We start from the raw sequence: 22,545 nt of genomic DNA, 5'->3' as shown, positions 1-22,545 counted from the left end.
TCCCTCCAGCCCACCCTGGTCTCCGCTCCAGTGTCTGGTCATTGGGTCTGCAGTTATTCCCAACGGGTCTCACCAGAGCTGTCCCCTGGAGCCAGATCCGATGGATACTGTCAGCCCTTGACCCCCGAGGACCACACACTTCCCTGCTCCTCCTCACCACCACCACCCCCCTGGGCCTCCCCTGCCCAGGGAAGCTCTGCAGGCCCACCGTTGCCTTCGCTGCTGGCCACGCACATCTGCCTTCCCCAACTCACCGCTCCGATGCCGGGTCCTGTGGCGACACTGTCCTCCACCCATCCCCTGGAGGTCCTTCTGGAACCTTCTTTGGATGGACACCCACCCACCGTCAACCCCACCCAGAGCCAATCAGGCCCTGGGTACCTACTGCCTGGCAATCTGAATCTTTCATTCTTCTGCATCTTCACTGGACTAACATCTCTTCTGGCTCCAGCCACTGCACTGCCCCAAAGAGGCCTGCTCCTGGCCCTTGCCACCATGTGCAATGATGGCCACTCGACCAGAAACACTTGGCGGCCCAGGGCGGAGTCTTGCTCACTTTTCTGTTGCACTGGTGCGGTGTCCGGCCCTGCACACGGGGCTCAGTGCACGTGATCCTCAGTGAGCGCCTGCTGCTTGGGCAGCAGGGTGGAGGAAGCAGCCCTTTGGGGTGTGTGGTGAGCACCACAGGCTGCCCTGGAGCGGCTTTATCTCAGTAAAGGATGATGGGGGTGTGGCAGACAGCTGTGGCTCGTCTCCCCGACGCACAGCCTGGCCCTGACAGGCTAGAGCCACCTGCTTTCCCTTTGCCTCCGGCCAGTCGTTGCTCCAAGGACAGATGAGCAGCCCAGGCAGAGCCAAGGATGAGCAGTTTGCTGGGGTTTGCAGACCAGAAGTTCCTCCCTTTCCGCCATTAGTCCTGGTGAACGTTTGGGTGACACCTGCAGCAGATGACTAGTACCGCGTCCGCTCTTCTGCTGCAGAAGCGACAGCGGCACGCTGTCAGGTGACCTGAATCCCCCCAGAGGCTGGCAGGCAGTAACCCTGAGAGCACCCGGTGTAACACACGAGGGTGTGGAGGGTCCGCAGAGTCCAGACCCACAGGGGTTCATAGGTGTATGAACACCTCATGGGCTCCCGCTGACTGCAGGATGAGGGCAAAGCCCCTTACCACAGCCCCTGGGGTGTCCTGGCCTGGCCCCTACCCACGACTCCTGCAGGAACTCATGCCTTTCCTCGAGCTGCCATGGACTTTGTAGAAGCATCGACTTAAACGTTTCCAGCTACTCCTCTTCCCTGTGGACTCAGTAATATTTTGCCTTTTAAAAAATTTTATTTACTTATTTTTACACAGAGGGGGATGGAGGGAGAAAGAGAGAAACTTAATGTGTGGTTGTCTTTCCTGCATCCCCTACTGGGGACCTGGCCTGCAACCCAGGCACGTGCCCTGACTGGGAATCCAACCGGCGACCCTTTGGTTCACAAGACAGAGCTTAAATCCACTGAGCCACACCAGCCAGGGCTATTTTGTCTTTTTTTTTTTAATACTTTTTAGTGGTTTTTTTGGACTCTATTCTGAAGGCAAGGACTTTAGTGATCTGGTATTAATATTTGTATCCCCAAACCTGGATTCACTAAAAACTGGAGACGGATGACCGCACCAGCCGCCACATGTTGATAGGCAAACGTGTGTAGCGGGGAAGAGCCCTCTAAATAGATGCTGAATAAAGCCCGGAAAACTTCAGAACACAACCCGCAGAAGCTCAGGTCCGGGAGAAAAACACCCTTTAGCCCCCGAGCTCTGGAGAAAAACGGCTAACTTAGATGGGTCTGTGGGCGCCACACCTGTTTGCTCGCTAGCCCTGGAGCCGTGGGGGCCTCCCCTGGCGTGAGCCGCAAATATGCCGGACGTAAGTAAAACGTCGGCTGGGTGTCCTCGCGGCAAAAAGAATCCATGCGGGGTAAAGACGGACTGCGATCCGGAATGGGATGCCAAGGCCAGCCAGGTGGGGGTTTCCACCCGGAGGAAAATGGAGAAAGTACTGGCGAGAGCGGAAGAGGAAGTTGAGGGTGGGGGCCTTCACCCTGCAGGTGCTGGGTCCGGACCCCGGAGCCGACCCCGCAGGGCCCCCCGAGTGACACGGGTGTGAGAGCTCCTCCCACACGCCCTGTCTGGGTTAACCTTCTGTTATAAATGTCACCACTCTCAAACACCTCCCAGGGGACCTCCGAGTCCCTGTCCCTCCACCCAAGCCCCGGACCATCGGGCTCCCACCAGACCCCCGGAACGCAATCCAGCAGTGAAAAGGCAGCCGCCGAACCCTGAGAGCGCCCTGGGAGAGGGGTCGTCCCGCAGAGTCACACCGTCTGCGGCCCGGATCCTCAGGTGCCCGCAGGCTGCCCGCAAGCACCTTCGGGATAAACCGGACTCCAAGAAGCCTTCGGGCTGCAGTGCGGAACTCGCAAGCTCCTGACTCTGTGAAGGTGCAGCGACCCTGGGGTGGCCCAGGGTAGTTGTGAGGAAAACATCTGAAGCTAGTGCTTCCGGGTCACGGCCCTGATGGTGGCCTCTCCCCGGTGCCGCGGGGCCCCCTGGGTAACGAGCCAAAACCCCCGCCCGCGCTTGGTTCCGGCGTCGTCCACGACAGTGATGGGCAGGCCTCTTAGCCAATAGTAGCAAGGAGCTGCCAGGCTGTCCGTCGGTAGAACCAATGACATGCGGCAGGGCGGGGCGATCGCGGCGGTAGAACGTCGCGAGGAGCCGCCCTGCCGGGAAGGAGCCCGAAGAGGAGTCAGCGGCACAAAATGGCGGCGGCGGCGGCTGCGACGGCCGTGGCCGGAGCCCCAGGGCCAGCGGCCCCCGCAGCAGCCGCCGGGACCCCAGGCTCGGGGAACACGGCTCCGGGGTCGCAAGGGGTGCTGATTGGGGACCGGCTGTACTCTGGGGTGCTCATAACCTTGGAGAACTGCCTCCTGCCCGACGACAAGCTCCGCTTCACGCCGTCCATGTCGAGTGGTCTCGACCCCGACACGGAGACCGACCTCCGCGTGGTGGGATGTGAGCTCATCCAGGCAGCCGGCATCCTGCTCCGTCTGCCGCAGGTGAGGGCGCGCCCGGGAGCCTCGGGACGGGATAACCGCCGCGCGAGCGCAGGAGTAGGCGGCTGGGCCCTTTGTTGGTGGTAAGGCCCGCCCGACTCTGTCCCCGCCCAGGCCCGGGCCGGCGCGTCGCCGTACCCGGCCCGCCGCGGGCGGCGAGGGAGGCGAGGCCGCGGGCGCGAGGGCTCCCTGTGGACGTGGAAGACGTGTCTTTTTTTTTTTTTTTAAACTCTGTTGAGAGCCCCGCGAAGTCCGCGAGTTGTGCGCGTTTAATGCGAGGGCCCCCTTCGTCTTTCCTAGGTGGCTATGGCTACCGGGCAGGTGTTGTTCCAGCGGTTCTTTTACACCAAGTCCTTTGTGAAGCATTCCATGGAGGTGAGGGGTTCCGCCGGGGCTTCCTGCCCACAGAGATGTGCTGGGGGAAACCGGGCTGGTTGTCTTGCCCGATTGTCCGTGGGGCCGAGTTCCTGCCTTTCCCGGCAGAGCGCTGCCCCAAGCGCTTGTTGGAAGCCCCTAGTGCTGGCCGGGTGGGCTCCCTCCGTGCACCTGCTCTTGCCCTGGGAGCTGTCGGCGGCCGTGGGCGCCGGAACAAACCCGTGTGTTGCGATGCTTACGTTCCAGCACGTGTCAATGGCCTGCGTTCACCTGGCCTCCAAAATAGAAGAGGCTCCGAGGCGGATCCGGGACGTCATGAACGTGTTTCACCGCCTCCGGCAGTTGAGAGAGAAGAAGTAAGTCTGCGCTGCAGCTGTCACGAGTGTTTGTCTCTCTTTTGGGGAGGTGTTACTAAGTGGCGGGGGTGTTTCTGAGTCGAGATTCAGGACGTGAGGTTTGTAAACGTGTGCCCGGGGGTCCCCACGGTTGAGCATGTGCGGGGACCACAGCACAGAGGGCCAGGCTCTGCGGCCACCGTTTCCGGCGCCCGTCTCTGAAAGCTCTGGAGCGGGGCTCCACCTCGGCCCTGTGATTTTCGGGGCTGGTGGGGTCTTGGATGTGGGGGTGTCCCGCTCCTCACGGGTGGTCGGCAGCTTCCCCGGCCGCTGTGCAGGAGATGGGAACTGCTGCTCCTTCTGTGGTGGCGACAGAGCCACCTCCGGACGGGCCCCTGGCCCTGGCTGGACCGGTCGCCCTGGGTTGGGGACCACTGCCCAGACCCTGTCCCAGACTGGGCGCCCCTGACGCGGTGTGTACGCTGTGGAAAGTGCAGCCTCGGCTGCTGGGAGGTCGTGCTTCCTTTGGTTCTCCGGTTCTCGGGTCCTCAGCACGCGCCTCGCACGGCGGCCTGAGCGGCTCAGCGCTCGTGCTCGGTGGCGGCTGCAGTGCCGGGTCTCCGTGAGGAAAAGGGAGGCCCCTGAGGGGACACGGAGGCCGGCGCTGGGGTCGGGTGAAGGCCCTGCTGGAAGGAAGGCGGGGAGGTGCTGGCCGCACCGGCTCTGCGGCGTGTGTGGCGGCCTCTCGGCGTCGGAGGGGTCGGAGGGGTTGGCGGTGTCTGACTGCCGGCTGTGTTCCCGCAGGAAGCCTGCGCCCCTGGTGCTGGATCAAGATTACGTGAACTTGAAGAACCAGATCATAAAGGCGGAAAGACGGGTCCTCAAGGAGCTGGGCTTCTGCGTCCACGTGAAGCACCCTCACAAGGTGGGTGCGCGGCCCTGCTGCCCCTCGGGCCCCCTCGGGCTGCGCCCCGGTGGAGAGCGGGCAGGAGGACAGTCCCTGCCGTGGCCTCCAGCCCCTGCCCCGGGACCTGAGCGTGCTCGTCACTGGTCAGACTTTTGCCTCCACTGTTAATTCTAGCAGCAGGTGTTCAAGAGCTGTGAGAGGGGCACCTGGCAATTCGAGTTTTCAAAAATAACGGTGAACTTGTAACAGTGGAACCTATCAGTTTACACTCCTTTTTCTCAACAGCTGATTCTCTAAAGTTGCTTTAGTCACGGCCTCATGTCCCCGTACTGGGGAGTTGGAAGAACCCCGAACCCTTTTCTTGGGAAACTGCCGAGGCGGCGGGCCCTGCTCCCCCCCAGGCTCCCGCCAACAGGGGCTGCTGTGTGCGTCTGTGCTCGTCCCCCTCTTGTTGGCGGGGTTCCTTGTGCCGCTTCTCTTGCTCACTCGACTTCCTGGCATTGATGCGAAACCTCAGTAACTTACTCAGCGCAGATTTAAAAGCTTTTCTTCATCCGCTGGAAGCATTCGCACAGTGTTTTGTGTGAGGCGGTGACCAGGTGCAGAGCTGTCTGGGGCATGCCGACCTCACTGGCGACAGTGGGAGAGACGGGGCCTTGCCTGGGGCGCAGCCCGGGCCCCGAGCTCCCCCTGCCCGGCTGCGAAGGCAGGAAGCAGGCGTGTCGGCAGATGTGCCTCCAGCTGAGCCGCACGCCAGGCCTCTGCCCGGGAGCTGCCCTGGCATCTAGCGCGAGGCTCGGTTGGCTGCTTGGAGGCCCCGAGGTCTGAGTGCCGGGTGCCGCGATCCCTGGTAATAACCGCCCGCCCCGTGTCTTCCAGATAATCGTTATGTACCTGCAGGTGTTGGAGTGTGAGCGCAACCAACACCTGGTCCAGACCTCATGGTAAGTTGGCCTTCCTTGTTCCGGGGGGCCCGCCCGGGCAGTGCAGGAGTGTTGGTGTGAGGCATGTGGGCAGTGGGTAGTCGGGCCCGTGACGAGGCTGTGGGCAGTCTGCGTGCCGGTGTTCCGCCGCGTAAGCCCCGCCCCGCCTCCCCAAGGTCAGGCCCTGGTGTAACGGTAAGGTGGCCCACACCCTCCCCGACCCTGGAGAGCAGGCGGCAGGCTTCCCGGGGGGCGTGGCGCCCACGGCGGGCTGGTGCCAAGTCTCTCCTGCGAGTGCTTCCAGCCGCCTCTCTGGGAGCCTGCGGGGGGGCGGGGGGCGGCTCGGACAGCCGAGTTCGGCCACGGTTCTGGGGCTGAGTTTAGTGTCTGCCAGAAGTGCCGCCTGAAGTAATGGTTCAGGGCTGGGCGCTGAGTGAGTCCCCCACCGAGTGGAGTCTGTGAGGGTCGTGTTTTTGCTGCCTGAACTGTCTGGTGCTGTGTCTGACAGAGAACCCATTTTGACTTTTCTTTTCTGTACTCTTTCAATCAAAGGGTAGCCTCTGAGGGTAAGTGACTAAGACTTCTCCTCTACTGTCCACGCGCTTCGGTGCAGGGACAGCGGCCGTCCCCAGCCACTCCGTGCAGGCTCTCCGCCGAAGGCCGGCCCTAGATGGTGGTATGCTCACGGTAGTCTAGTGCTGGCCCGCTGCTGCTGTGGTTCTGGCGGTCGCGCTTCTCGTTAACCTCTGTCCTGCTTGGTAATCGTACTGACTAGACGGGGCACCTGTCTGGACTTGAGTTTTCGTCCCCCTGAACTGCTGTACCTACTTGTGCCGTAAAGATGCAACACCTTTCCCTGACAAAAACTATTTCGGGAGGCCGTAAGAGTCGGCCCATGGGGGAGGGGACCTCGGGGTGGGATTCGGGCATTCCTTCTGGCAGTTCCAGCTTCCTCTTCCCGGCGCCTGAGTGGGGCGCCCTGGCGAAAGGTTTGCATCTTTACGCTCTTCCAGGGACATGTTTACATTGTAACCTTTCACATGTAGCAATAAGTTTAAATGTATGTTTTGAGGACTTTGTTTTGTTTCTAGTACTTTAAAAGTTAATGGATTAATGTTGTTATCGCTGTTTGAGTACTGAAACTTTATTATTAGAACTGGAATGTTTATACAATGTCAAGCTGTTCACTTGCAATGCGCTGGTCTGTGTGGCCGCGGTGCCACCACCCGGCCCCGTCCTGGGTTCCCTCCCGGTGCTGGAGCCAGAGCAGCCGGGGCCGGGGTGCCCGTTGGCGGGCGTAGAAGATGACCTCTGTCGGTTCCCCTGGGGCTTCGGAGCCACAAGGTGGGGTGGTGGGGGCGGGGGCGGGGCTGGATCCGTCAGATCCCAGCGGGATCCGGCTCCCCTGCGGGCGCAGCCTGACACCAGTGTTGGGGTGTGTTGGGAGCAGTGACTGTATGACCTGTTTAACTGTTTCCTCATGGAATTAATCCTCTGTGTGTGCAATATTGATAAAGTTTAACGTCAGGTCTCTGGTTTTGATCTGTTAAGTCCTATATATAGAAAAATATATATGAAGAAAAATGTTAAATGCAACGTATTTTAAAATCGTTTAACTTTGGAAAAATGCAAATGTTTTGTATTTCTCTCTTTCCTCAAGTATGATAAAGTTTTTAAATGTACTGATTGTGCTGAAACTGGTAGTGTTTTGTTGCTGCTGTTTGATTTTACGAATGTTCATTTTAAGACTTCTTGTTGCGATGGGACAGTTTGGATGCGGGTCTTTGCTAAGCCTGAGAAGAGGACTGCTCTGTGGGCGCCGAGCCCCCCCGCACAGTGCTCCGGGCTCCCAGGGCCCCCCGCGGACCCCCTGCGCGAGAGGAAGGGCCGGCGGTCCAGAAGGAAGGAAGGAAGGAAGGAAGGAAGGAAGGAGCGCCTCGGAGGAAGAGGAGCGCGGGAGGACAGCCGGTCACAGACACGCCTCGTGGCCTGCGGCTCCGTGCCCGGCAGTCCACTGAGTTTGCATGCTCCTCCGCACGCCGGATTCCGGGCGTTCAGGCCTCTCTAGCCCAGCGCTCTCGCGCCCCTCCGGTAGCTGTCTTCTTTCTGAGGCTTTGTGCTTTGCATGAGAGCAGGCCACAGTGGAGAGGGAAAAGTAGAGTTGAAGTTGGTTCTCTTTCATAGCAACACCGATTGTCTGACATTCAGCCAGCTTAAAAATTTTTTGCCAACGATTTCCCTTCTTCCTGTCCTGTGTTCAGAAAAAGCAGTTAGCACATTTGTCCCCCACCTTGAGGGTCACAGGACTGCGTAGCCCCAGTCCCGGCAGTAGCCTCCCTAGAGGAGCAGTGACCTCCCCAGACGGTGCAGACGGGTGTCCCGGGTCGCCAGGGTTCTGCAGCCCCTCCTGTGTTTCATTCCAGGAACTACATGAACGACAGCCTTCGCACAGACGTCTTCGTGAGGTTCCAGCCCGAGAGCATCGCCTGCGCCTGCATCTACCTTGCTGCCCGGACGCTGGAGGTCAGTGCCGCGCCGCCACCGGCGCCTGGGCTGGCCCTGTCCCCAGCCCCCCAGACACTCCCGGAGCGTTCCTCAGCCTGTGCTTGCCAGTGCCGGTCAGCAGCCTGCTTGGCGGCCTGCAGGCGTGTTTCCGGTGCACCGAGGGCTCGCGGGCCCCGCGGACGAGCGTGACGTCGTGGGTGTTTGTGTTCGCAGATTCCTCTGCCCAACCGTCCCCACTGGTTTCTTCTGTTCGGGACGAGCGAGGACCAAATTCAGGAGATCTGCTTGAAGATCCTGCAGCTGTATACTCGGAAGAAGGTGGTCCTGGTTTTCTTTTTCTCGTGGTGGACATTTGTGTTGGGCTCGGAGCCTCTGTTTCTCAACAGGTGGGTTTTGGCTTTTCCAGGTTGATCTGACGTACCTGGAAAGTGAAGTGGAGAAGAGAAAGCATGCCATCGAAGAGGCCAAGGCACAAGCCAGGGGCCTGCTGCCGGGCGGCACCCAGGCCCTGGACGGCACCTCGGGGTTCTCGCCTGCCCCCAAGCCTGGTGAGTCTCCTCCCTGCAGGGCGGACCCCCCCTCCTCCAGACCTGCCTGAGCACCGCAGGCCCTGGAGCGCCAGCAGACACCTGGTGGCCTTTGGAATGGGATGGGACTTCTGAAGCAGTTCGCTTTCGTCATTCTTCTGTTTCTATGAGCAAGGCAGTGGGCGGGCTGTCCGAAAGGCTTCTGCTGGCCCAGCCTGCCTAGTTGTGTGGACCTGTGGCTGCCGACTGTGGTCAGAGCCTGGCGTTAGCACGGCACCTGCCCCCAGCCCCAAGGGGGGCCGAGCCAGGCAGGCGGCCTCCCGCATCTCTTCGGTGTGCGTGGAGGCCCCGCGTCCCAGGCTGGGGGCAGAGGTCACCCTGAATCCCACAGGAGTGGCGCTGCCTTGTTCTGCTAACCCACTGTGTAACGTAATTTCTGATGGTCGGGTGTTAACTTCTCGTGTGTGGTTCTAGCGGAGTCTCCCAAAGAAGGTAAAGGGAACAAGGCCTCCCCGCTCTCTGCGAAGAGCGCCAAGAGGAAAACGGAGGGTGTGAAGAAAGCCAAAGCCGACAGCCCAGTGAATGGGTGAGTGCCTGGGCGTCCCGGGGCCGCGGGGGCTGGCGGAGCGCAGGCCCATGACTGCCGCCCTCTTCTCAGCTTGCCGAAGGCACGAGGCAGCGGGAGTCGGAGCGGGAGCCGTGAGCAGAGCTACTCGAGGTCCCCGTCCAGATCTGCGTCTCCTAAGAGGAGGTGTGTGCCCGGGGAGCCCAGCGCTGGCGGGTGGGCGTTCTCCCCAGGGTGCAGAGGCCGGGTGGCCGCCCCTCGGGCCTTTGGGGCAGTTGGTTACCCTGTCCTTCGCAGGAAAAGCGACAGTGGCTCAACATCTGGAGGGTCCAAGTCCCAGAGCCGGTCGCGCAGCCGGAGTGACTCGCCGCCCAGACAGGCGCACCGCGGCGCTCCCTACAAGGGCTCCAAGGTGAGGAGCTACCGAAAGTCCAAGGACTGCAAGTACCCCCCGCAGAAGCCGCACGAGTCTCGGAGTCGGAGCTCCTCCCGCTCTCGGAGCCGCTCCCGGGAGCGGGCGGACAGTTCTGGAAAGTACAAGAAGAAGAGTCATTACTACAGAGACCAGCGCCGGGAGCGCTCACGGTCCTACGAGCGAGCGGGTCGTCGCTACGAGCGGGACCCCCCGGGCCACAGCCGGCGTCGGAGGTGAGGCGCGGGGGCCTGGCGGGCTGCCCTTCCACGTGGGCGTGACTGGCCTGTGGCGTGACTTTTTGTAAATGGTTGTCGACCTCGGACCTTGTGATGAATTTGGAGATGGAATCGAGAGGTTGGCTCGGTGCCCTTCTGGTCGGCCTGGGCACGGTGCCCGCCGGTGCCCGCCTCGGCGGCAGCCCTGCAGCAGCAGCCTGCAGGGGGTTACGCACATCCCAGCGGTGTGGATCGGTGCTAACGACGGGCTTTCTTCACTCCCATACTGATTCTCAATCACGTTAAACCGAGAAGATGAGTTTTAGAACCTTTGCCTATATTAGGTTGTACTTATGTACATATTTTGCAGTTTCACGATGATAAAATGGCCTTAATAGCCCCTTATTCTCTATCCACGTTGTAAATAAACGTGTTTAATACAAGTTAAAGCTATATATGAAAACTCAGAACTTGGATTCTGTCAGCTTAAAACTTGTGTAGGGAATTCTGATTTTTAAAATGTGACGGTCTTTAGATCTGTGTTGAAAGTCGTATATTTTTATCTGCAATGCTGAGTGCAGGCCACCAGCCAGCCCCTAAATAGAGGTTTCCTATATATGCATTTTGTGTGGGTGAATAAACACGACTCTCTCTACTCAGGACATGGGGACATTAAAGACTCTAGTGTGTCCTGCTTGCTTGTTTGAGCGCAGCCTGCGGCACCCGTCCCGGTGCTGCCTGCGCTTCGGCCGGCCGCCCCGGAGTCGTGTTCGGCGTGGAGCTCCTGCGCGCCTGCTCTCCCGACAGAGGCTGGCAGGGGCCTCGCCCGTCGGCACGTTCTGGTAAAGGCTGCTTCCTGTGGGCGAGGAAGGGAAGGTTTGGAAGTGTGCAACTGCCTGCGCCCGAGGGACGCCGGGCTGTAGCCCACGGCCAGTGTCAGGCCGGCACAGGCAGGAACGAGACACTGAGAGCGTCACCCTTGGCGCTGCACCCCTCAGCGTGGTGGTAGGTGAGTGGGCAGGCAGGGGTGCTGGGGAGCAGGGTGGGTGGGTCTCGGGGCCTTTTCCCGCCCATCGGTGCACGGAGTGAGGGCTCTCCCAGATGGCATCTGTGCAGCTGGGAGGGCACTGGGCCTGGAGGCAGGCGTGTGGAAGCCGTGCAGACACGGAGATGGGAAAGCCGGCTCACCTGCTGGGGTGGCACACGGGACAAATCACAGAAGTCTGGGAGGCCGTGCAGCTGGTGGTTGTGGGGCAGGCCCATGCACAGACCTCCTCGGTGAAGCAGCCTGGGGGGTGGGGGCAGGGTGGGGGACAGTGCCACTGGGTGACCTCAGTGGGAGAGCAAGGCTGGAGCGCTCAACTCCCACTCTCCAGCTGGGTTGGGTCCTGGGGGTGACCAGGCCTGGCCACTTCCTGTTGGGAATTGCTGGCAGAGCCACCACCCGGATTCCAAAGACCTCACGGCATCCGTCACCCCTGCCGGTTCCCCAGGGGACCCTTGGGCCCAGCCAGACGCAGGGCTCCGCGGATGCTGCCTTTGGTGTTTGGACAAAAACACTTCTCTGATTTTTCTCTCCGCAGGCACAGTTTGGGAGTTCGCTTTCAAAAAAGGAAAGGAGCCCCAGCTGGTGTGGCTCGGTGGATTCGAACACTGGCCTTTGAGTGAAAGGTCGCCAGTTCGATTCCTGAGCAGGGCACGGGCCTGGGTTGCAGGCCAGGCTCTGGTTGGGGGCGTGAGGCGACTGGTTATTTTCTTCTCGCGCACACTGATACTTCTCTCCCTCCCTCCCTTCCTACCGAAAATAAAATCTTTAAACAAAAAAAGAAAAGGAAATACACCTCCGCAACGCGCGGAGCCTGGGCGCCAGTCTGCCCTCGTAATGCCTTCCCCGGGAAGAGGGGTGGGGTGCGGTGGGGGGAGGCCAAGTCCAGCGGGTGCAGCACCCCAGTCTCTTCCGCGAACTCCACTTCCGTCGCCAGGGTGACGTCCCTCGTTCCCAAAGGCTACTTCCGCCTGCTGGGCGTGTCGGGCCCGTCAAACGCGCGTTAGCCCGCGCAGGCGCAGATCCCATTCCTAGGGATTGTGGGAGTTGTAGTTTTCTCCGTAAGGGCCCTGCCGAAGCTGCTCCCCTGGCCGGAAACCGCTGCTTTCTGCTCTCGGTGGGGTCTGAGCCCATGCAAAGTCGGGTTCCGTAAGGGCGCCAGGCGGCGCTGGACATAAGAATTGTCGGGTGACGGCTCCGGGGGTCAGGTTTAGGAACGGACCGGAAGAGTGTGAGCGGGTTGGCGGCGGAATGGTCAGTTTTAGTCTTTCGGATCGGGACTGCAAAGGTTGGGCGGGTGGCTGTGGTGTGCGGGCTTCGGGGACAGCTGGCCAAACCGATGGACCACCCCCCCACCCCGGGCCCACCCACAGCCGCGGTGCTTCGCTTCCGGCCTCTGGGTGTTCAAGCGCCGACCCCGACCCGCGCGGTGGGTGGCTCGGCGCGAAGCTGAGGCCCGGGGAGGGTCGGCGACCTGGCCAGGTTCGCTCAGGAAGCGGGGTTCGTGCCCGCACCTGGCCGTTCGAGGGAGCAGTGTTTGAAGTGAGGACCTTGCTGTGGGAGAGGGTGAGGAGGGGACGGGATGCCGGGTCGGCGCGGGACTGCGGGCGCCCACCCCCGCCTGCCGGGCCTGCTGCGCGCGCCGCGGGCCGCTCGGCGTGCCCTCAGCGTGCACCTGTGTCCTAGCTCCCCTGAGCGCCTGGGGCCGCCGCCACCCACCGACCATGTTCCTGTCGAGTCTGACTTCTCAGCTGCTCAGGGTCGTTCCCCGGGCAGGTAAGAGGTCCCGCGGGGCCATACAGGCGCGATACGCACGGGGTTAGGCATGGGTGGCTCACTAGTGGAGGCCAGGGTCTGGCCGCACCGATGTCCCGGCAACAGCCAAGCATCCCCGGGGGGAGTCTGACACCCCACCGCCTGGGAATGTCAGCAGGGGTTCGGGCCAGGCCATCCCACTCCGGAATGGGGCTCCTGTTCCCCGGCCCCATCAGGTCCAGGTGGCCATGGCAGGGTCTGGTGCAGCCCTGTGGGTGCTAACTGCCGTCGTGTTTCCTGCAGGCCTCAGCCGGCCCCGGCCTGTCTCAGCGCTGCTGGGCAGCCATGTCTGCAGGCCCCGCTACAGCACGCAGCCAACAGGCCCGAGTCCGGCTGCCGTTCTTCCCAGCAAGGGTGTCCAGCTGGAGCTTGAGGAGATGCTGGTCCCCAGAAAGATGTCCATCAGCCCCCTGGAGAGCTGGCTGACTGCCCACTACCTCCTGCCCAGACCGGGCGCTGGGGCCCCAGGGACCGTGGCTCCTGCCCAGCTTTATGAGTGTCCACCTGGCCAGGTGGGGGAAGGGGCCGAGCAGGGGGACGAGGGCGTGCGGGATGCCCCCGGCGTGCAGTGCAAGAACGTGCTGAAGATTCGCCGGCGGAAGATGAACCACCACAAGTACCGCAAGCTGGTCAAGCGGACCCGGTTCCTGCGCCGGAAGGTCCGGGAAGGACGCCTGAAGCGGAAGCAGGTGCGTGCGGGTCCCGGGCCGGGGTGGGCAGGGCGGGGGGCCCTTGTGCCGGGCTGTGCCCCCAACCAGCCCGGGTCCTGCCCTCTGCCCGCAGCTCAAGTTCGAGAGGGACCTCAGGCGCATCTGGCTGAAGGCGGGCCTGAAGGAGGCCCCCGCCGGCTGGCAGACCCCGAAGATCTACCTGAAGGCAAAATGAGGGCCGAGGGCCTGCAGCCCCTGCCCCTGCCACTGTCTGTCCTAATAAATGCTCGCAGAGCTGAGCCCTCTTGCCCGCCGTGAGCTGCCCTGGGGCCCAGCAGGCGCTGGCCTCCGCTGCCAGAGGCCCCCCCGGGGCAGATTGGCAGTCAGTCCCTCGGCCGAGCTGGACCTCGTCCAGGGCCTGGCCTGCGGGGATGGCAGCCTCAGGGTCCGTGACCGTCGGCTGGGGGAGCAGTGGCGAGCAGAGGCGTGGCACTGTGGGTGGGGCGAGTCCGTTTCACTGGGGGAGGCAGCCTCTCCGTGGGCACCCACCTGGGTGACACTAGGGGGTGGGGGCGCCCAGGTTGAGGTGTATGATGGGGGGGTCAGGAGGCCCCCCTGGGAAAATGGGGAGGGGAGACAGAAAAGGCCCCGGCACCCCCAGCGGTGACGGGAAGTGCCCTGCGGGCCCCAAGGGTCTGGGTCCTGACTGACCCTCTGAGCCGCCCTGTTCAGGGGGGCCAGGAGCCCCTGGCCTGCCGAGAGCTCCTAGTCTGCTGCCACTGCCCGGGGCCCGAGTGGGGTGGCCTAGAGGGTGTGCCCGGCAGGTGCAGGGTCAGGGCCGGCCGAGGAGGGTGCCGTGTGCGGAGCTGAGGAGCCCTCACGCCTTCGCGGGAGCCGGGGCCCCAGTGACGCCGGCGTCCTTCGGGCAGCGGAGGAGGAGGAGCGCGCGGCCTAAGAGTGGAGCCTGGTGCAGGCCTGGGCTGCTGCGGAGACAGGCCCTGCCCTCAGCGCCTGCTCTGCGCCCCGGGTCAAAGGGAAGGAAACCAGCGTGTCCTTCCTGAGCCTCCTGCCGTCCCCCCAGCCACAGAGGGCCACTCCCCACAGGCCGTGGAGCTCCTTGTCGCGGCAACGAGTGCAGGACCTGGGTCTGAGCTCCCTGCAGAGCAGTCAGAAGCACCGCTGTCCCTGGGGAGGAACGGGCCACCCTGTGCCAAGAGCTCAGGGAGCCGAGGGGAGCCTGGCAGCCCTGCCCTGGGTGCGCAAGGTGGGCCCCCAGGGGACCTGGGCCACTGAGAACACAGGCCTGCCTCTGCTGCTGGCTGCCAGGGAGCACAGTCAGGCTCCCGGGGGCCCCTGGGGGCTGGGCCGAGGTCAAGACGGTGGGAGGTCCTGCTGGCCCAGTCACAGGGCAGAGCCCGAGGAGGCGCCCAGCCGGGTCACGAACATCCTTCCTGGTCGTTGGGTTCCCAGCTGGGTTGGGGCCAGGGCCTCTGGGCCACCGTGGGGGAGCCGCCCTGAGGTGGAGTGGACCCTCCCTCCTGGTGCCGAGTCTGGCCTCTGCCCGGCAGGGCCTCAGTGCAGTCCCAGGGTGGGCTTACGAGTCCCCACCTGGGGGAGGCATTGGCCTCCACAAGAGGGGCAGAGGGTGACACTCCTGCTGCTGGTCCAGGCTGGGCTCCCAGAGGCCAGCCCATGGCCCACGAGGGTTCGGTCAGACCCTGGGGGGTGTGGCCAGGAGTGTTTCCCAAGTGCGTGGGTGTAGCTCTCCCTCCCTGTCCCCCTGGACACCACACACCACGGCCGTGGTCGCAGCTGCAGTGGCTGCCTGGCGGCTCCTCCTGCTCCTGGGCTCCTGGGAGGGGCACGTGGTGCTCTGGCATTAGACCTGCGGAGACGGATCCTCGTCAGGAGCCTGGGGAACTCGGGGGGTGCGGCTGGCCAGCCTGTGCAGGGAGCCACAAGCCCAGAGAGCCAGGGGCTGGCAGAGCACCCCTGGGCCCACCTGCTCCAGCGCTCTTCACCCTGGGGTGGGTGCAGGCTGGGAACCAGAGGCAGTCTGCCTATGGCCTCCAAGGCCCCTTGGTCTCACGCCCCCTGCAGGCCGGGCCATGCTCAACGCCCTCCGGTGTGCAGGGCAGCCCCCTGGAGTAATGAGTCTCAGGGTTCTGGTGTCAGAGCTCAGACTCCTGGGGCGCCTGCCACTGGCCGCTCCAGGGCCTGCCCAGCCCCCTCCTGCCTGCCGGGCCCGGCCCCTGGCAGCCCCTCTCCCCGCCCCGCTGGGTGGCCTGTGCACAGCCCCCACTGCCTGTGGCCTGGACGCTTTTGGGCCCCAACCACGAGCTCAGGAGGCAATTCTGGGGTTTTATTTTTATCTCTGCAGCCCCTCCCAGCCCGCAAAAGGCTGTTCTTTCCCTGTTCCCTGCAGAGCCTCCACCCTGCCCCCCAGACTCTGCAGCCCCTCCTCCCTGTGTCTCCCCTCTTCTGGCTCTGGGCACCCCTCAGCCAGAGCACAAAGGTGGGGGAATGGAACAGGGGGTCCTGCAGGCTGCCTGTGGGGTGCGGTCCTGACCTATGGCCAGCCCCTCACCCCAGCCCCAGCTTTCCTGAGCTAGTGCCTGGGTCTTGGGTTCCCGCCAGGGCCCACGGCTGGTGGGGGTGGTTTGGGGCACTTGCTGGGGACTCTGCCTCTTGGGCAGCTGCTCCATGCCTGGGGCAGGCGGTGTCTTTGGGCCTGAGCGTTCCTGCCCGCGTGGTGGGCCCAGGCCCGGTGGGAGGACGCTGATGCTGGGCACTGGGTCCCGGTAGGAGCCCGCTGGGGTGCCCGCCACCTGCAACGCCCAGGGGTGGGCACGGCACACATCCCTGCTGAGGGGAGACAGTGTGGGGGTGGGGGTGGGGGCAGGGCTGGGAAAGAAGTCCACCCTCCTGGCCAGCCGCGGTCCACTCCTGGGAGGACAGGACGCCCGCTGGAGCCACGCTCCCCCCTAGGGCTGTTCTGCACGGAGCCCTTGGGACTCCGCAGCCGCAGGCCCTGGATGGGCTTATGAGGCCCCACCTGGGAGTGGCCCTGGTCTCCACTTGATGGCCGGAGGGCGACACCCCCACTGCCGGTCCAGGCCGGGCTCCCAGAGGCCAGCCCATGGCCCACGAGGGTTCAGTCAGACCCTGGGGGGTGTGTCCAGGAGTGTTTCCCAAGTGCATCAGTGTAGCTCCCCCTCCCTGTCTCCCCAGACACCACACAGCACGGCGTGATCACAGTCTCCCCAGGGGGGTGGAGCCACCGCTCCGGTTGTCAGGGGACACCAGGGTCGGGAGAGTTCGGGAAGGGAACGGAAACCAGACTTCAGCACCTGAGAAGTGTGCACCCTTTTGGGAAAGTCCTGCTGCTGCCAAAGCTGCAGCCGGAGAGAGGGAAGGAGGGAGGGGGGAGCTGGGGCACTGGCTGGCTGTGGGCTGGGCCGCGAGCGCACTTGCAGAGCGGGTGTCGCCCAGGGGACCTGCCCTCGTGTGACGTGACTTCAGTGTTTGAGTTGGGCTGCGAGTGTGGCTTTCAGAACTTTTTAGAGAGGGGGGAAGAGGGAGACAAACACCAGTGTGTGGTCGCCTCTCACACACCCCCTGCTGGGGACCTGGCCTGCCACCCAGGCCTGTGCCCTGACCGGGAATCGAACCTGCGACCCTCTGGTTCACAGGCCAGTGCTCAGTCCACTGAGCCACACCAGCCAAGGCCATTCCAGGACATTGTAAAAGGTACTGTGACCTGATATAGCAGCTTCCGGAAGTATCAGACTTACGCAGAGCTTAGCTAAATTTTCCTAAATTTCCTAGTCTGATAAGTTATATTTTTTCTTCCCCAAAAAGCGTGTCAGGGTCTTACAGTTGTCAGCGTGTGTGTTTGACAGTGTGAGGTGGGAAGGAGGGGTGTTCCCGTGTCCTCACCCCCTTCTCCCTCCACCCCCGCGTCGTCTGCGAGACGTCACAGCCCCCTCGCTGTCCACGAGACCCTGGGACCTGGGATTCTGCTCTGTCCCCTCCCTGGTCTGGGCTGTGACCTGCTCGGACCAACAGAGCGTGGGGCGATGCCGCCCAGCGCCCAGCTCAGGCCCGTGGGGCTGGCAGACCCCCGTGGGAGGAGGGGGCCCGGCCCAGCCCACCGAGGAAGGCAGCTGTGTGGGGAGGGCGGGGCCCGTGGGCCGAGAGGGCCCGGCCGCCAGAGGACGGCCCTGCGGGTCCAGCAGCCCCAGCGGGGCCATCGCTGCCCCGCCCCCGGTGCGGAAGGAACCCTGTGGACAAGCCCTCCCAGCAGCCCCGCCAGGGCTCCTGACCCCCACTCGGCCGTGTGTGGGGTGGCCGAGACCCTGAAGCCCCCTTCCAACTCCGTCTGCACACGTTACTTTCTCCTGTGGGAGGAGTTCCGCTGGTTCAGTGCAGGCTCCCGAGAGGCGCGGAGTTGCCGCGAGCCCCGCAGGTGTGCGCGTGGCGGAGAAGGGGGGGGGCAGCGTCACGTCCACGGTGTGTTCCCGACGGAAGGGCCCCGCCCCCCTCTGCAGGGTGGGGACCGCGTTCCTCCGGCCGGGCCGGTCCCCACCGGGGCCGAGTGCGCCGCCGGGCAGCCACGTCTCTGGTGCCTGATGCCCCCATGGTTTCGTGCTGGCTCTCGGCATCGCCGCCCCGGTGACCCGGCCCAGCCACCCCGCGCCTGCTGACAGCCAGCTCCCGGCGCCGCCTTCCCCAAAATCGGGCCTCAGATTCAGAATTTGAAGAACTGACCTTTTTTCTTCCCCTGGCTTCAACCAGACACTCCCTCCTCACAGCCCTTGGGGCGTGGGAAGTGCGAGCCCAGCACGGGGGGGGGTGCCTGGCGGCAGCCCTCGCCAGCATGCAGGGACTTTCCTGGGTGTGGCCGACCCTCACTCGTCTGGGGGGGCCCCCCCCCCGGACCACATAAGGACCTCCCCCTCGTCCCAGGGAACGGGGGTGTGCCAGGCGGCAGAGCGTGGGTTGTACGGGGACAGCCCCCGAGCCTGTCCCCGGCGTGGGAGCCCCCGTGCGTGGAGCCCACAGAGGAAGTCCGGTCGGGACGTGTCCCGTCTTCCTGGGCTGCCTAGGCACCGAGCCGTGCGGTTTGGACTGTGTCGCGGACGGGGACAGTGTCCGTGCCTCAGGTGACCCCCGAGGCACCAGACCCCCCCGCGCGGACCGACGCCCCGAGCGGTTCGCTGTCCTCCACGTGCACAGACGCCCACTCGGTGGCCGTCGACAAACACGGGGCAGGTGTGTCGCCCTGAGAAGGGACCGCTGTCCGGCCCAGGGGCTGCTGTGCGGCCTGGTCGCCGCTGTCCTCGCGCTCCCCTGCGACACGCGACGTGGTGGGGGTGGGCTCCTGGGGAAGGAGGACCGGGGGGCCGCTGTGCAGCTGGTGGTCTCCGTGCCGGACGCCAGAACCAGATGACCTGGTGGGTGTTCAGCTCGACCCAAGACCCACGGCAGGAGGCGGATCACACGGACCGCGCCTCGGAAACCTGTCCTTGAACCCTCGGTCCAGCGAGGGGGCTGCATGGGCCGCGGGAAGCTCCTGTGGGCAGAGTCCCGTGTCACCGGGCCCGTCCAAGTCCAGGAGCAAACCAGGAAGCAGCTGATGTTGCTGAAACGCAATGAGTCTCAGGAGAGTGCAGCGTGCTGTAGGATACCACGCAAGGTGCCCCCTGGCCGTCCGCGGGAACGCAAGGGGCGGTGGCTGTGCCAGCCTCCACAGTGACAGGGCAGGGGGACAGTGACCGTGGCTGGGCCAAGGCTCCGAGATGGCAGCTGCGTGTCTGGGCGCCCGTGACCCAGCAGCCACGGGACGGCCTCTTGCTGAGCTCGGCCCCAGAGTGGGCTTGTCGCCGTGGGGTGGTCGGCGGGGGCACGTGGCCGCAACTGACAGGGCAGCGGGGCGATGAGGACCGGTTCCCGCACGGCAGGAGAGGCTGCAGGACAGAGGTCAGCCCCGGGCCTGTGGCCACGGTCCTGGTCTCGGGGCCCGGCAGCAAGCAGGTCTCTGCGGGTCAGCCCCCCAGCCGCCTCCGCCCCCACGGAGCAGGCCCGGCACGGGGGAGCGCCTGCCTGCGGCCGTGGTTCCCCGAGGTTCCCCCAGGAGAAGGCCGGCTGCCCCGGAAGGACGTTCGCGTGTGTGTGTGTGTGTGTGTGTGTGTGTGTGTGTGTGTGTGCGCGTGTGTGTCCCCATCTTCCCACCCCCGCTCTCAGACCAGTCAGTGTGCACCGCAGCCCCTGGCCGTGCGGACAGGCCCGTCTCCCCGGGAGGAGACGAGAGAGTCCCACCTCCGCGGGCCACACCCAGGTCTCCGGGGGACGCGGGGTCCCCGCCTCTCGGGAACCACTGGGACTCCAGAAGCAGGAAGAGTGCATGTGCAAGTGACCACTGCCTGGAGGACGGTCGGCCCCAGCGCCGCTTGTGGCCTGTGTCCCGCTCTGCCCGGTGTGGACGGTCCCTCGGTGCCCCACCGCCCACCCACGCGCGGTCCGTGGCCAGCAGCCGCTCTGAACAGGGACACCGGTCGCTTCGCCTTGTGTCACAGGCAGCAGCGCGCCGGGAGACGGTCGTGTTTGTCTTCTGTGGCTGCGCCCCCGACGCCTGCCACGCGCTGAGCGGTTCGCCGCCGCCCACTCGTCCCCACATGGCCCCCTGGGCCAGGCAGCCGTGTCCTCAGCTGGGGGCGGGATTAGGTAGACGCGGTCCCTGTCCTCCTTGGTGGGTGGCTGGGGCTGCCCTCAGGGTCCGGCCACACGGTCCCCTTGGGGGGCCCTTTCCCGGCTTGGCCTGCAGGGTGGGGGACTCTGACCGTGGGGTGCCACCACAGTCACCGCTCCTGCGACACTCCAGGGGGCCCACAGGGTGTGGACACAGCAGCCGGAGCCCCAGGGAGCACCTGAGAGCTGTGTCCGGCGCCTGGCCCTTGGACGGCTGTCTCCCTTGCACGTCCCGTGGGTCCTGCAGACCGGCCGGCATTTCCTGCGTCTCCAGGCCACGCCCCTCCCACACGGATTCCTGCCAGGCCCAGGCTGCCGCCTCCTCTCCGCGGCCTGCACCGGCCCTCCTCACCTGGGAGGCAGCGCCCCTGGCCGTCACTTGTGGGAGTGGCTCCTGGAGAGGCCACTGCCGTCCCCTGGGGGAGGAGCCCGCTGCAGCCCCGTGGAGGCACCGCTCCCAGGGCGCTGGTGGGCCCTGCGGTCAGCGGGCAGCCCTGCGACTCCGACAGCCCCAGCAGGGCTGGGCCTGGCACCCCTGCGCTGTGACCGCCCCAGCCCTGCACACAGGAGGCGCTCCGCCCTGCACACAGTAGGCGCTCGGCAGCCAGCTGGTGCGACCACGTGTGTGAGTGTCTGGTTGCGTCTGAGTGCCTGTGGTTTTCCGCCCCGTGAGCCAGGCCGCCTGGAATGTCCGCGTCCCCGGGAGCAGGAGCCAGAGTCCGCTTCTCCGCGCCTGCTGGCTGACCCCGTGCAGCCACGCCACCCAGGAGGGGGCGGGGGCTGGGCCAGAGCCCTGGGTGGGGGGACGTCTGCCCTGATGGTTTTCTCCCCAGGTCGGGGGGCCGGGCGAGGCTGGGGGCTCCGTGGACCGTAGGCACTTGGGGGGGAGCTGGGGTCTCAGGCCTTGGCAGTGGGAGGGGCCGGTGGCCCGGTCAGCAGCCCAGCCGCCTGCTGGGCCTCTGCTCCTCTGTGGCCGTTTCCGGCTCAGGATGGGGGCGGGGCAGCAGCTTGTTGCTGCGGGACTCAGCCTCCCGGCCTCCAGCAGGGAGAGGGGAGGGGCCGGCCGGGTGGGAGGGGCTGCACCGCGCCTAGCCGTGCCTGCCCAGCCGAGCCGCAGGGGCCAGCAGTCCCGCAGGGGCACGCCCCTCAGACCTCCGTCTGCGCTGGGGGGCGGAGTCCGCCCGCAGCGGGAGGACCCTCTGCACCGTGGCCCTGAGGCCAGGGACCCAGGGGCGGTTCAGGGGGTGCCCCGGGCGCCCCCAGGCTCCTGGTGCAGGGCTACGAGCTGACGGACAGGGTCCCCAGCCCCGCTCCAGCTCTGCGTGGCCGCGTGGACATCCTCCCCCACAGAGGCGGGAACAGAGGACAGAGATGGAGAGACAGATGGGTGGGCGGGGGCGCAGGGGTGGGGGGGGAGGGCGGCCACCGCGCTAACACAAACCAGTTAGAAAAACAGGAGAGAGGCCAGACCCTGGGGCCTGCCAGGCGGCTTGTTTTTCCAGAATGAACGGCCCAGGGAGGAGCTGGAAGTTCTGATCCCATTTTGGAAAATGGGCTCCGCCCCTCGGGGCCTGGATCCTGCTGAGGAACGGCCATCCAGTGGGGGGGGGCTCCCCGTTGTCACCCCAGTCCCCTCTGCCACGGCACTGGCCTCCTCCCTGGCCGGAGGGGCTGGGCCGTCGGCCGGTCCAAGGATTTAGGGGCCGGGGCCGGGGTCAAGGGCACGGCCGCAGCCCACCGGCCCACCAGCGACTGGGGCCTGTGGCAGTGATTCAGCCCCAACGGCTCTGAAAAGCGCGACGGGGGCCTTTGTGGTCGTGTGGGTTTTCCTGAGGTTTGCCTAACTAGAAGGAGTGGGTTTGGTACACAGCGCGTGCTCTGTTATTTCCCATTTGTTTATGTGACTTTGTAGGTTTTCCCAGAGTTTCAAATTTGTGCCTTCTGGGGTGGGTGGGGGGGGGACTGCTATGCCCGCTCCTTCCTCCCCTCTCCTCTGAGCGGGGGCGGGGGGGGGGTGGGGGTACCCCTCGGGGCAGTGCAGTCCGGGCTTGGTTTCAGGGACTCCAGACTCTGCCCTGGGCGGTCGGCAGGTGTTGGGGGGCAGGCAGTCCAGAGGGGTGGGCGTTGCTCACCCGCTGACCCCTCGGTGCTCAGGGTCCCTGCCCTCGGCACCCGACTCCTCTGACAGGGGGCGTGACTGGCAGACAGCGGGGCCCTCGGTGCTGCCCCCGGCCCCTCCCAGGGCTGGCGCGCTTCTGACCCCCACTTCGCCGATGAAGTGTGGCCCCAGAGGATGAGGGCAGGGTCCTCCAGGCTCGCCGGACGGGACCCCGCCCCGGGATGCCTTCTCCCGGCCTCTGGCCCCCGGCTGCCCAGCAGGCCGAGGGCAAGGACCCTCCTAGCACTTTGGCGAGGGGACCTG

At 64.8% G+C, this 22,545-nt stretch overlaps 2 protein-coding genes across 6 annotated transcripts; both read left to right on the top strand.

Annotated features, from left to right (window-relative positions):
• The first annotated feature begins 2,772 nt into the window (after positions 1-2,772).
• CCNL2 (cyclin L2) lies at positions 2,773-11,658 on the top strand. Of its 3 annotated transcripts, XM_045859298.1 has the most exons (13): positions 2,773-3,099; positions 3,397-3,471; positions 3,718-3,827; positions 4,611-4,731; positions 5,593-5,657; positions 8,060-8,159; positions 8,355-8,459; positions 8,548-8,689; positions 9,143-9,254; positions 9,327-9,419; positions 9,531-9,881; positions 10,524-10,872; positions 11,447-11,658. In XM_045859298.1, exons 1-12 carry the CDS (start codon positions 2,803-2,805, stop codon positions 10,537-10,539), a joined length of 1,587 nt encoding a protein of 528 aa, XP_045715254.1. In that variant the 5' UTR covers positions 2,773-2,802; the 3' UTR covers positions 10,540-10,872; positions 11,447-11,658. The 3 variants fall into 3 exon arrangements, with proteins under 3 accessions (XP_045715254.1, XP_045715255.1, XP_045715256.1); XM_045859299.1 differs by lacking the exon at positions 11,447-11,658 and having other exon boundaries at positions 9,531-10,525; XM_045859300.1 differs by lacking the exons at positions 8,060-8,159; positions 8,355-8,459; positions 8,548-8,689; ... (3 more) ...; positions 10,524-10,872; positions 11,447-11,658 and adding an exon at positions 6,189-6,994.
• Positions 11,659-12,005: 347 nt separating this feature from the next.
• On the top strand, positions 12,006-13,672 carry AURKAIP1 (aurora kinase A interacting protein 1). Of its 3 annotated transcripts, none has more exons than XM_045859329.1 (4): positions 12,006-12,162; positions 12,595-12,684; positions 12,967-13,412; positions 13,507-13,672. In XM_045859329.1, the coding sequence occupies exons 2-4, from the start codon at positions 12,633-12,635 to the stop codon at positions 13,606-13,608; spliced, it is 600 nt and encodes a 199-aa protein (XP_045715285.1). In that variant the 5' UTR covers positions 12,006-12,162; positions 12,595-12,632; the 3' UTR covers positions 13,609-13,672. The 3 variants fall into 3 exon arrangements, with proteins under 3 accessions (XP_045715285.1, XP_045715286.1, XP_045715287.1); XM_045859330.1 differs by lacking the exon at positions 12,006-12,162 and adding an exon at positions 12,169-12,450; XM_045859331.1 differs by lacking the exon at positions 12,006-12,162 and adding an exon at positions 12,169-12,474.
• Positions 13,673-22,545: the final 8,873 nt, after the last annotated feature.

Source organism: Phyllostomus hastatus, unplaced genomic scaffold, assembly GCF_019186645.2.
Source record: "Phyllostomus hastatus isolate PE091 unplaced genomic scaffold, TTU_PhHast_1.1 phas_scaffold_182, whole genome shotgun sequence".
Lineage (NCBI taxonomy): Eukaryota > Metazoa > Chordata > Mammalia > Chiroptera > Phyllostomidae > Phyllostomus > Phyllostomus hastatus.
Note: the sequence above shows the minus strand (reverse complement) of the source record. Positions and strands in the feature narration are given on the sequence as shown.